Consider the following 13,926-nt stretch of genomic DNA (forward strand, 5'->3'; position numbering starts at 1 on the left):
AAAAAAAAAAAAAACCAAATTGCTGATCCAGAGCAAAACGAAGCATCTGCTGACTGGGCCTAAGAGGAAGAGACTACATATACATGTACATATACATGTACGTATACATGTACGTATATATTTTTTAAATAAGTAGAATGTTAGCTCAGACCTTCTAACAGCATTATAAAAACAGCAATCAGTGCTAAGATATACTCACCATGCATATCACCTTCTCCCTGGAAAAGAAAATTTCAGAATTAGTTCCTGTTTTAATTCTGTAACACATAAAATGATCATAGTTCAAGAGAAGCTAACCCAACTGACATTAAAGTCCTGTGAAATCTCATTCATTTGGGGCTGGATGGTGGTGGTGCACACCTTTAATCTAGCACTTGGGAGGCAGAGGATCTCTAAATTCAAGGTCAGTCTGGGCTAGAGTGAGTTCTACGACAGCCAGAGCTACACAGAAAAATCCTCTTTCTAACTCAAAAACGAAAAAAAGAAAATCTATTTGGTAAGTGCTGGGTCTAGCAACAACCTCAATGTGATCTGGGGCCATGCTACCCAGCAGTCCAGCACAGTAACCAGCCCCAAACAGTGACACAGACAGGCTAAGGATCTTTTCTCAAAAAGGGAATGGTGAGCCTAGGGGCTGACCACTGGATAGCGCTACATAGCCTCCCTACACCTAGAAGTTGATGCCTCAGGGTACTGCAGTACCAAGTCAGGAAGAATTCCTCCCAGGTGAGCCCCTCTCAGACATGCCCAGGGGACTCAGTGGCAGCTTTTTCTGCAGACACATCCCACTGTGACATCAGCGCTGCCAATTCCCACATTCAGACACTGATTTAGCTCTTCAACTCCAAGACTAGATACATGAGGGTCAGAGGAAGAGGAGGGTTTCAGAAGCCGCTGAAGGGTTAAGACTAACCCAACACTAAGAGATGTGTGATTGGGTCAGGCTAACTCACTAGCCTGACTTTCTGGCCCTCCTAAGCGCCACCCCCCCCTTTCTTTTCTGAGGTAGGTAGGTCTCATGGATCAACTCCCTGCATAGCTTGCTGCCCCAGCTCCCAGGTGCTGGGATTATAGGTGGGAGCCAGCACACTGGTCTCTTGTAGCAGGGCTGGGGGAGAGCCAGGTCTTCTGGCGAGCTAGGAAACATGAACCAAGCTCCACCTTCAGCCTGTTTGTCTGGCCTCACACTTGAATTTCCATCACCAAGACTGCTCAGGACATTCCCTTTTTTCTTTTTTTCTAAGATCTATTTATTTTACATATAATATAAATACACTGTTGCTGTCTTCAGACACACCAGAAGAGAGCATCAGATCCCATTACAGATGGTTGTGAGCCACCATGTGGTTGCTGGGATTTGAACTCAGGACCTGTGGAAGAGCAGGCAGTGCTCTTAACTGCTGAGCCATCTTTCCAGTCCCCTCAGCACATTCTCTTAAGGAGAAGAGAGCAAGTAAGAAGAAACCAGGAAAAAAAAATTTTAAAAACAAGGAGGCATATTTACGCACAGAGCCCTTGGCTAACCCCGCGAGGCTGTCTTGTTATCACACTGACCTTGAGGTCTAAGAAATCTCCAGAGCTTGCTTCAGTAGAGCTACTTCTCTGTGTTCCGGGCGACTCCGAATCTTCCCTGCCACCACTAGACTTGGCACCTAGAAACCAATACATACCACAGTAAGGCGCTGGGGAGATGCGCTGCTCTTCCAGAGGACCTGGGTTCAATTCCCAGCACCCACATGGCAGCTGGAACTCCTGTCCCAGGGATCTGACACCCTCATACAGACAAAAAAAAAAATAAATAAATCATTAAGAAAATACAAAATATAAAAAAATAAGAGAAGTTACAGCACTTGGGAGGCAGAGGCAGGCGGATTTCTGAGTTCCAGGCCAGTCTGGTCTACAAAGTGAGTTCCAGGACAGCCAGGGCTACAGTACAGAAAAACCCTGTCTCATAAAACCAAAAAAAAAAAAAACAAAAACCACACACACACACACAAAAACAAACCCAAAACAGGCAAACTGCAAATATACAAAAAATAAATTAAAAAGAAAGAAAGAAAGAAAGAAAGAAAGAAAGAAAGAAAGAAAGAACGAACATGGATGACCCAGGTTCCATTCCTAGCACCCACATGGTACATACATGAGGGCAAAACACTCAGACATGTAAAATTAATCATTTAAAAAATAATTGTGGGGGCTGGTGAGATGGCTCAGTGGGTAAGAGCACCCGACTGCTCTTCCAAAGGTCCGGAGTTCAAATCCCAGCAACCACATGGTGGCTCACAACCATCCGTAATGAGATCTGATGCCCTCTTCTGGTGTGTCTTAAGACAGCTACAGTGTACTCACATATAATAAATAAATAAATCTTAAAAAAAAAAAAATAATAATAATTGTGTTTCATATCACAAAATAGAAGAGGGCTACTCTGCCTCTGGCCCTTACTCCAGCCTTCATGTAGACCCCAGAGCCCAGGAACTCCCAGCCGCCTTAGTCTACTAAGTACTGGATTAAGGCTGGGCGGCCACACCCAGCCAGTACTGTATTTCTTGCTTGTTTGGGTTCAGCATTGCTAATCAGTACTACATCCTGCTGAATCTGTGACTTTAACAAGGATTGCCTGGTAAAACCAGTACCTGCTGACAGTTTGGTGCTGCACGCCTTTAACTCAGTACTCCGGAGCAAAGGCAGGAGGATCGGAGTTTGAGGTTGGGCCTGTGTACAGGGCAAGATCTGGAGCTACACAGAGAGTCCATGTCTTGAACCAAAAAACAAGCAAGCACCTGCTGACTTGGCCCAAGATGGGGGGTTCTCTTCAGGTGTCCCAAAGATGTTAGAAGCCATCTTGTTCTTCCTCACAGGCTGTTCTGTTGGCTCATCAAAGCCTAATGAAAAATTGGACCCACCACCGGGAGGCCGCAAAACCCTAGAAACAATAGTAAGTAAGACGTTAATTTCAGATGACACTGGAACATTCCTTGGATAAATATGTTCACTTCTCTGACCCTCCCCTCCTCCAAGACTGCTTCTAACAAGAAGGACTTGAATCATCAACCGTAAACCCACTGTTGGAGGGTCAGGGTACCAACAGTGCTTTATCCATCTGCACTAAGACCATCGACCACACCAGAAAGCTGCATCAGCTCAGCGTCACCACAGGTAACACTCTGTCCCTTTGAGCAAAGCTAAGTGACCGAAGGAACCTTGTCTCTCTGGACTTAGCTAAATGTATTTGCAAAGAAGTTTAGAACATCATGCTATTACACTTGTGATCAGAATTTGTACACTGAGTCAGGACTGCCAGTCCCCATGGACTACAGCATCATAGTCACCAAAAAAGAATGTCCATTTTTTTTTTTTGGTTTTTCGAGACAGGGTTTCTCTGATAGCCTTGGCTGTCCTGGAACTCACTTTGTAGACCAGGCTGGCCTCGAACTCAGAAATCCGCCTGCCTCTGCCTTCCGAGTGCTGGGATTAAAGGCGTGCGCCACCACGCCCGGCAGAACGTCCATTTTTATTCTCAACTAAATAGAAAAAAAAAGCATATAGACCCAAAAGCTCCCTTGAGGGCAAGGGACGCCTACTAAGTGATGCTCAGCAGACAAGGGGATGCCTACTAAGCCTGAAGATTTAAGTGGATCCCAGCACCTACACGGTGCTTCACAACCATCTGAACTTCAATTCTGGAGGCTCTGGCACTCTCTTCTGGCCTCTGCTGGCACTGTACATACATACACAGGCAGAGCACTCATACATGTGAAACTATCTGGGTCTTTATGGGTTCAGCAGCAGCCTGGCCTAGTCTAGTACTGGATGGATCTACAGTTTCTAAGTCTAAGGCTCAGCATCCATATAGCAGCTCACAACCGTCTGTGACTCCGATTGCAAGGAACCTGATGCTTTCACTCTGGCTCCACGAGCACCAGGCAAGTTCACAGTGCACATAGGCACATACGATCTTTTTATGTAAGAAATCAACACAAATGTTGCTGAAAACCCAGAGTATCCACATCTTCGGAAGGAAACTAGATCCTTATCACTCACCTTTTACAAAAGTCTAAAATTATCAGCAACCACGCTGCGGCACACAACCACTTAAAACTCTAGCTCTGCACATTGCACTCACATGCACAAGCACACAGATACACAGTTCATTAGAAATAAAAATGATATCTTAGCCAGGTGTGGTAGCATGTGTGTGCCTTTAATTCCAACACTGGAGGCAAAGGCAGGCAGATCTCTGGAAGCAGAGTTCAAGACCGGCCTGGTGTGTATATGGAGCTACAATCTAGCCAGGGCTACATAGTAAGACTGTCTCAGAAAAATAAAATATAAATAAAAACACACTTGGCATGAGCTTGGTGCATGATGGGGATGCATAGGTACCTGGGTTTACTGTACAACTGTTCAGGTGATCACCATAAACAAAGCATGCAAAACAAGAATATGCAGTTGCTGGGAGGTGGTGATCCATGCTTTTAATCCCAGCACTCAGAAGGCAGAGACAGCGGGATCTCTGTGAGTTTGAGGCCAGCCTGTTCTTCAAAACAAGTTCCAGGACAGCCAGGGCTACATAAACTGTCTTGACAATAAAACAAGCTCTGTGGCGCTTTAGCCGGCCACAGGGGTCTGAGAGGGGTGACCTGCTAAAGAATGGTTGGTTCAAAGTGGAGATCAGCGTATGAAATGAGGTGAGACCTTGGATCACAGACACATAAAACTACATTTTTACCACAAGAGCAGAAGGAAGCACAAAATATACTCGTGAGGGTCAAGGCACTCAAGGCCATCCTTGGCTCCACGGCAAATTCAGACCAGCCTCGCCTACATGAGACCTGTCCCAAAACCAAGACAGAAAAAAGTCTGTCCTAATGAAACCCATTAGTGTGTACAATAAACACACACCAAATATCTTTGTTTTGACCTCATGCCTGGAGGTGGCTCAGCAGTGAAGTGAACTTGCATCTGCTCAATTCAGGTCTCACATGGTGGGTGGCTCCATGACCATTCTTTGTGTTGTTTTGATTTCTAAGACAGGGTTTCTCCCTGTAGCCCTATGGTCCTAGAACTCAGTCTGTAGACCAGGGTGGCCTTGAACTTGTACAGATTCCCTGTCTCTATCTCCTGAGTGCTTAGATTAAAGGTGTGGGTCACCACTGCCTGGCTTCACAGCCAGTCTTAATTCATGTCCTGAAGGATGGGACGACGGCTTTCTGACCTCCAGAGCCACAGGCATGCCTGTGGTGCACATATATACAGGCAAGGCACATAAAAATAAATCTAAAAAAAGTTTACATTTGAATGGCAAAAAAAAAAAAAAAAAAAGACAATGAAGTACAGAGCTCCTGCTGCTGACCGAGTACTCGGGAAACTGAGGGAGGGAGGGAGGGAGGGAGAATTCTTCAGTTCCAGGCCAGCCAAGGATACACTGAGACTGTCTCAAATACCAAAAAATAAAGTGTTTCCAAAAGTCTTTCTAGCTTATTCATTTCTAGCTGTAAAGTCAACAGACAGGTAAAAATGTGCCATGACAAAAATCCTTTGATATTTGCCTAATGGCTTAATTAATATGTCCAAATTTATAAAGCCATGTGTGCTTGAAGAGTCTGTATTCACCAGTTCCTGCTGTGTCTGTTTTGTTCCAGATCTAGCTTCTTTGACAGGCTTAGTGGCTCATGCCTATAATCTAAGAGGCCCAAAGAGAAGGAGGACCACAGTTAAATTCAAGGCCAACTTGGTCTCCTCAGACTGTGTAAGAGGAAGTTAGGCGTGACTGTGAGCACCTGTGATCCCAGCCCTAGGGAAACAAGAAGGCAGCCTGATCTACAGGCAAGGTGGGAGAGAGAAAAAGAGTGAGGAAGGCTTCCTAAGCCAGCCACAAAGCTAGAGAGTAGGCAAAGAGACAACAGGACAGAAGGCAGTACCACAGGTATACAAAATCATCTTAAAGCTGCTAAAAAGGAGCACAAGAGAAAAGTTCCAACCTGACAGCTGGCCAGCGAGCCAGGCCTGCAGCCTCAGGTCCTGGGAGACTAAGGCCTGAGAGTCAGGAGTCCAGAAAGTAAATACCACCGTGGACAACATACACAGTGTCATTAGCTATGGCTTCTGTGTCCCTTGGTTGTGTCTGTGGTACCTGGGACATAGCTCCCTCTCCATGGGAAGCCACTGAAGCACTGACAAGGCAGGCACGTCTGTCACTACCACACCCACTGCTGACACCATGCTGGACTACAATAAACTGGAGGCCTGGCACTCACTTTGTAGACCAGGCTGGCCTCGAACTCAGAAATCCGCCTGCCTCTGCCTCCCGAGTGCTGGGATTAAAGGCATGCGCCACCACGCCCGGCTGGAGGGCTTTTTCTAAACAGCAAAGTTTTTAAAAATTATCTAGGTTGATCAGTGGTGGTGCACGCCTTTAATCCCAGCACTTGGGAGGTGGAGGCAGGTGGGTTTCTGAGTTCAAGGCCAGTCTGGTCTACAGAGTGAGTTCCAGGACAGCCAGGGCTACACAGAGAAACCCTGTCTCGAAAAACAAAACAAAACAAATAAAAGATATCTTTTCTATGTGAGTGGGTGTTTTCATCTGCATGTGTATCTGCACACCCTGTGTGGGCCTGGCACTAGTGGAGGTCACAGAGGTCCTGGATCTCTCCTGGGACTGGAGCTTCAGACAGTTGTGAGCCACCTTATGGATGCTGAGAATCAAACCTGTGTCCTGAAAAAGCAGCCAGAGCTCCTACAGACTGAGCCATCTATCTCTCCAGCCCCCAAAACACTTTTTAAAAATTCAGCTGGTATCCTACCTACCCTAACACTGGTCACAAAGACTACATGGGAGCGGGAAGATAACAGTGCAAAGCAGCTGTGCATAGGGGTGCATATTGCCTTTGATCCCAGCACCCCAGAGGTCAGAGAGCTCTGTGAGGCCAGCCTAGTCTACGTAGTGAGAGACCTTGTCTCAAAAGAAAAACAAATGAACAAACAAACAAACAACAAAACCACTGGTAAAGCATTTGACCCCCTGAAAACCAGAAAGAAAGAAAACAGGTGGATACTGGGAGGTCACACACTTCTAATCCCAAACGCTACCAGGCAGAAGCAGAGAGATTACAATTCAAGGTCTGCCTGGGCTTTATAAACATTTGACCAAAAGGGAGAGGCTGAAACTGGAGGTTCCAGGAGGAGATTTACCTGTGGTGGCCACCAAAGCCCTGCACCTTTCTCTAAGCTTACTCTGTACCTAATTATACCCTTCATGATCAACCCATAAATGTAGGAGGTTTCCCTGAATTTTATGGCAAATTAATCAAACCTAGGGGAAGGTTACAGGGATCCTGCTTTGCAGCCAGTGGGTCAAAAGCACAGGGAGGGGGCCAGGGGACCTAAAAGCCAGGCACTAACTCATGACTGTAATCCCAGGAAGTAGGGTGCTGAGATAGAAGGACTACTGTGAATTTAAAGCCAGCCTGGACTAAAGTGAACTCAAGGTTACCCTAGGCTAGAAACAAAATCCTGCTGTAAAAAAAGAAAGTGATTACAAGTATAGTTCAGTTGGTAGAACATTTGCCTAGAGGAAGATTTGGGTTCAATTCCCAGGACTGCATAAACAAGGCGTGCAGGGCATCCTCAAATGTGTGCAAAGCACTATCTCCAGGTGTCCCAACTCAACTGGATTAGAGAACACTAGCAGGTGCCTACTGTGACACCTACCCAAGTGGCATCTGCCACCAGCAAGGCCCCCACACCTCAAGTGACAGATGTCTGCTGTGGTTTGCAATCAGAGGAAAACACATGGCTGGGTTTTCCCCAGACTAGAAAATAAACGAAGTTAAGAACAAAAGGGTCAATAGGGCAAAATGGTATAAAAATCAATAAAGGTATAAACTTGAACAAACCTCAAGTGCACAGAACTCCTCCCCAGCCTCCTGAGGTCTGGGATTACAGCAAGAGCCACCATGTCCTGCTGGGTACAAACTTTCCAAGGGACACCGTGGGACTTGCCTAACCTCTCTATGCTTCAGGTTTCTCCTCTATAAAATGAGGGCCCGCAGTAGTTTCTGTCCCATCAGACTGTTATTAATAGGAACATCATTCATATGTATCATCTGGAACATGACAATCATGTACGCAGACTATTATTAAAGCCATCTACATGTCACCACGATGCTATCGGCTGTTCCCTCTCACTAATGGCTTTCAGATGAATGACATCCTATTTTTCTGCATTGCTATTAACCAAAAATTTTAAAGACTGCTTCTGGTCTGGTTAGATGGGTAAAGATGCTTGCTACCAAGCCTGACAATTTGAGTTAGATCCCAGCAGCCTACAGTGAGTGAAAAGAACAGACTCCTGAAAGTTATCCTCTGACCTCCATACACATGCCAGAGAAACTGCACATGCGTGCGTGCGTGCGTGCATGTGTGCACACACTTAAGGTGAAGGGAGCAGAGAGATGGCTCAGTGAGGGGCAGAGGACCTGAGTGTAGTTCCCAACCCCCATGTCAGGCAGCTCACAGAGCCCTGGGACTTCTGCTCCAGAGGATCCAATGCCTGCTTCTGGCCTCCAAGAGCATCTGCACAAACATGTACACATTTAAGAATAAACCTTTTAAAAAAAAGGGGGCTGCTTCTGAGGGAGACAAGGTAAGAGAGACAGGTCACCCACTTGGAGGCAGGGCTGGGCTCTGTGGTAGAGGCTGGACTAGAGTGAGACTCTGAAATACTTTCCCTCTCTACAGAGGAGCTCAACATACAGCCTCTGCCAGCCTGAGACTGCCATTCTACTTTCTCAGACTGGGATTACACGTGTGTGCTGTCAAGCTGGGAGGCCAGAGTTACTTTTCACAGCACCACTTTCTCTCTGGTCTGCACTGGATCCTTTGATAGAAATCCCGGCTCCTGAGCTCCCTCAGGCTAGTTCCTGGTCTCAGTCCTCAGAAACTGCCCCTCCTCACTGGACTCAGGCACTGCCATTTCTGCAGTAAGCTGTGACCTTTCCTCTGCCTCTTCTCAAACAAACCAGGATCCTTCCAGCCACCCTCCTCTCCACTTCCTTCACTGTTGCATGTTATCTCCACTTGGAGCCCTTCCTGGACTATCTCCTCAGGCTCCAGCATGCTCCACCCTTTCCCTCAGTGCCCTTTAGTCTTCAGCTGATCTCTTAAACCCCACTTCCACACCCTACCCCTGCTTCCTCCATGAGCCCAGGACACAGCCAGACCACAGGGAGCACAGGCAGGTTAGTTAGTGCTCCTGCCCCTGCCGAGTAAAGCCGCGAGTACTCCTGGATGTCTTCCTTATCTTCACTGCCCTGCAGACGACGCAGGCAGCAAACCTGACTTAGGGACCGGCAAGTTTACTGTCAGGATTCTCCCAGCCATGCAATCCTGGTTTCCACAACCACCTCCCAACACCACACTACCCACCCTTTACTGTCTAGGAAAGCGGGGGAGGCTGAGGCAGCTGAGGCTGGGCTTGGGCTAGGCTCTGTAGTTTACTAGTTGTCAGGAGAGCAGAGCCTGAGAATGGAGGAGACTCCAAGCAGCTGCCCACTGACTGACAGCAGGCCTAAAGTCTTCAGCCTGGCAGACTTGTAGCAAGTGCTTCAAATCCATCAACGGGCAATCAAACAATGAATGGCATATTTGTCTTCAGGGCCAAACACATTTTAGGTTTTCTTGTTTTCTAGTCCTGGACTGCCCTCTCCCTGGACTGTGACATTAGGGTCTCACTAAGATGCAATGCTTAGGCCTGGAGAGACCATGCTGCTCCTATAGTTGGGCCTTGTTCAGCTCCCTGCACCTGTGCCAGGCAGCTCACAGCCACCTGGAACTCTCTAGGGGATCAACACCTTCTGGACTCTGCCACACCCCTCCAGCAACCAGATAATACAACGAACCACTCTTTTGCAGGAGGGAGAAGGGCAGAAGAGATGGCATGGAGGTTAAGAACGCTGCCTGGCTGCTCTTGCAGGACTCAGATCCGATTCCCAGCACTGACATGTGGCTCACGAGCATCTACAACTTCAGTTCCAAGGGATTTGACACCCTTTTCTGGCCTCTGAGGACCAGGCACGCATGTGGTTTCAGGCAAAACACTCATATACATAAAGTAAAAATGAATTAAAAAGATGTTTTTTAATAGAAATGGGGGCATACAATGACATCAACTAGAGAAACGGAGTTCTCAGCAGTAAGGGGACCAGAGTTCAAATCCTAGGACGCACATCAAGTGGCTCCTAACTTCCTGTAACTCCAGAGGATTGGATGCCTCTGCCCTCTCAGGTATCTGCAACTCATGTACACATATCCACACACAGACATGCATACACCGAATACTCTCCAGGCCTGAGCATTGCATCTTACTGAGACACTAATGTCACAGCCTAGGAAGAAGGCAGAGGCCTACAGAAGAAAGACAGTCCAGGGCTAGAAAACAAGAAAACCTTAAAGTAACTCCATGTGTTTGTCCCTGAAGATAAACACATGTGCTTGTCTGCTGGCTGTGAGGACCACGCCTTAAATCCCACTACACCAGAGGCAGAGGCAAGTAGATCTCAGTGAGATTGAGGCCAGCCTGTTCTACATACTAGGTCAGCAGCTGAGGCTACACAGTGAGATGCTGTCTCAAAACAAACAAACATTAAACATATAAAACTATGTCTGTGGGTGCTTTTAATCTCAGCACTCAGGAGACTCAAGAAGGGCACAAGTTGGAGGCTAACCTAGGCTGGATACTAAATCCAGGCTAGTGAAAAGCCACATGGCTGAGATCCTATACAGACACACACACACAGAGACAAAACCAGCTCTATTCATTATATAAATCAAGATAAATGTGTTTTGGTATATACTTGCCACCCTCCCACTCCTGCCTCCCTAGTGCTGGTATAACAGGCTCACACCCCCCATCCAGGTTCCCAGGTAATTAAGTTGTTTAAATTACTACTGAAGGTATAGATAAATTCTGGGGTGATTTTTTTTGGGGGGGAAGGGAAATGGGGAGCTGCTGGGGGCAGAACCCAGCATCTTGCCCAGGCTATGGACAAACCATCACATGTCCAGCTCTACAGGTTCTTACTGGGTAGAACTGTTTTAAATTTTTACCTTAAATGACTGAAGACACTTGAAATATTAGAATCAACCCCAACGTGCCTCTTTGTCCTCCCCTCAATCCCCAGAGAGGGAGGCTTTCATCGCTAAGTGGAATTAAAAGCCCATGGAATTCTTCAGAACCCTAGTGGACTTGGCCAAGAAAAAACAAGGGTGGGGGAGCACTAGCACCCAGCTAGCTTACAAATCTGCCAAACCTGCCTAGTCCAACTTTTACTGGTACTATGATAGCAGGTACTGCCTCCCCAATGACGTCAGCGTTCTAGAGACCATCTGAAACAGAGAGCGGTTCCCAAACAAAGGATTTGCTTGCAAGACAAAGTACTTCAGCTGTGCTTTGGACTCTTTCTTTTTGAATCACATAGATAGTAACTGCTTCAAGGTTGCCGAGTTAAGACCCAAAAATGTTATAGCACAGACAGCAATTTAAAAAATAACTCCTTTCTTCCATGCCAACTCCCGTCACTCCAGCACAGCATTCACCACTGAGGCTGCAGAGCAAGCACATTACTGAAGAAAGCGGGTGAAGAGAATTGGTCAGATTTCAGGAGTCGGGGAGAACCTTAGCACCAACACTGGAGGGCACGCAGTGGCAAAGGAGGCTGCAAACATTTTGTATTTGTCTCATGTCAAGCACGCATGAAAGGCCCTGGGCTCTGAAATGCTCTACAAAGCCTTGAGCTGAGCTCGAGTCCCAAAAGATAAAACCCAGATTACACATTATCTTGCCAGGAACCAGTGTCAGATAAGGAAAAGTTGGCCTCATCACACAAAACAAAAACCCAGGGCTCATTCTGTCCCTGTGTCCTTTGTAACAAATTACCTCATTTGAAGGATGACAACAAGAGGGAGTGACCCGGTCTCCTAGGTCTAATCTCCAGTTCTGCCCCGCCCTGTAATCGCTGACCCCTTCAGTTCCCTTCCATCTCGCCAATTCTTTTACTACTTCCCGAAACTGAAAGCAGTCTGTTCCTGCCAGCTTCCTCACAAGACTACTCAAGGAGGCTGCTTTTTGTCAGCAAGTTGTCAAGCCCCTGTGAGAGACACTGCTGTTCCACGCTGCCTTCTTAGCCCCACAAAATGGCTCCCTTTTGTGCCACTTGGTCGGGACCCCAAGGCTTGGTCACACTCAACTGTGGGTCATCATCAGTGGAAAATACATGGTCAGAGAACAAGGAACCAAGCCTTTGGGAAGATCAAAGAGATGCCTGAAAGCCAACTTAAGGAACTGTGTGCCACTAGCTGAGACGATGTAGATGGACTCCCTCCACAGAACACAATCCTTTCACCAAGTTAAGTGAGGGGTAGGAAACGGGTCCCAGTCCAGTCACAGAGCTCCTCCCAAAATGCAGTGTGCTGGGGACAAGCAAGATCCCAGCTTCCAGGAAGGGATACTACATACTACTGGAGAGACAATGGATGGCTCCCTAGCCCCGCCCAAGCACAGACAACCGCCTCCTCCAAGAGAAGCCTGCTCTGGGGTGAACTCATTCGGCCAAAGTCAATGGGAGAAGTAAAGAAGGCGACATGGAAAGGCAGAGGTCCGAGTACCTGAGCGCAGAAAACCCACTTGAGCCGGCTCACGGCCCCGCGCACTCCGAGGTGGGCGTGGGGAGGGGGAGGAGACCCGATCTCTCCTTTGTTAGGCGCAGGGAGGCACTTTGATAAGAGGGCTCCGATCCAGGGCTGGAAGTGGAGGGAGGGGATGACCAGCCCCGCCCTACCAGAGGTGCACCTGCTGCGCAGACACGGACACCCGGGCGGGCCACCACGAGGAAAGAGCCTGCAGACCAGCTGGATCAGGGCTCAGATTTGCTCGCAGCGCCCAAGGCCGGGGCCAGCACACGCCCGAGCCAGAAGCGGGAGCGCATGGCCCTCATGTGGGACAATGGGCCCAGGGCCCTGCAGGCTCCTTGGGCTCCTGGGAGACCAAGCCCACCATCCTGGACCCGACCAGTGTCGCCGCGGGTGGCTGAAAGACGATCCTCCCGCACACTCTCACCGACTCCAACCTGCCGTGCGGCAAAGGGCCGCCACCCACAGTCCCCCTCAGCCGTCGTTACGGGGGAGAACTGAATAGAGGGGGCGACTGGGGCGGGGCCACAAGCCGAGGCAGTCCTGCCGCACAAAGCGGCGCCCACTCCTTACTCTGCCACCTCCCCCGGGCGCGAGCGCGGTGCTCCCGGCCCGTTACCACCAACGCCCCGCGGTCCCCACAAGCCCTGGAGGGCTCGAGCCCTACCCTGTCGCCTTACCGGGAGCTGTTCCTGCTGTTAGGGTCCACACCCTTAAAGGNAGTGGTAGTGGTCATGGCGCCAAGGGGCGAGGTAGGCTGGCTCTGAAAACGCCAAGGGGGACTGGGACCAACCGGCGCAGACGACTCCAAAAGCTAAACCACCCGGGCTCCACGAGCTTCTACCGCCGCGGGGTTCGCCGGATTCCCATTTTATAGAGCCAATAGGGCCCACCCTCCACATGCCGCCATTGGGCAATTTAAAAAGATCTCTTCATTTCTATTGGTTGGTCACAGTGCTAATCATAGTTCGGCGTCAGGACGGGCTGCGCGGGAGACGGCTCGGCCTAAGCCCCGCCCCCTTCCTGTACAGAGAAAGGCCGCTGTGGTCTCCCCTCCTCCATGCCCTCGACAATCTGGTGGTGCTCGAGTGTTCACTGTCACTTTAAAAAGTTACTTGAGGGGCTGTGGAGGTGGCTCATAAAGAAAAGCCCTTGCCACCCAGCATGACAACCCGAGTTCAATCTCCAGGACCCACAACGTGTAAGAGACCCAACTCTCTCTCTCTCTCTCTCTCT

At 48.5% G+C, this 13,926-nt stretch overlaps 1 protein-coding gene across 4 annotated transcripts in view; it reads right to left on the reverse strand.

The window, feature by feature from the left end:
• Window positions 1–13,550, reverse strand: part of Jpt1 (Jupiter microtubule associated homolog 1) — an 18,631-nt gene extending 5,081 nt beyond the window's left edge. The window contains exons 1-4 of one of the 4 annotated variants that reach the window (XM_021176698.2): window positions 13,371–13,550; window positions 2,784–2,926; window positions 1,555–1,652; window positions 200–218 (exon numbers count right to left, since the gene is read on the reverse strand). In XM_021176698.2, the coding sequence (XP_021032357.1) occupies window positions 200–218; window positions 1,555–1,652; window positions 2,784–2,926; window positions 13,371–13,426 (316 nt within the window). In that variant the 5' untranslated portion in view covers window positions 13,427–13,550. Of the gene's footprint in view, window positions 1–199; window positions 219–1,554; window positions 1,653–2,783; window positions 2,927–12,666; window positions 12,800–12,850; window positions 12,889–13,117; window positions 13,282–13,370 lie in introns of those variants that run through there. The other 3 variants (XM_021176700.2, XM_021176701.2, XM_021176699.2) reach the window with 3 other exon arrangements.
• Between the last annotated feature and the right edge of the window lie 376 nt (window positions 13,551–13,926).

Source organism: Mus caroli, chromosome 11 (genome assembly GCF_900094665.2).
Source record: "Mus caroli chromosome 11, CAROLI_EIJ_v1.1, whole genome shotgun sequence".
NCBI lineage: Eukaryota > Metazoa > Chordata > Mammalia > Rodentia > Muridae > Mus > Mus caroli.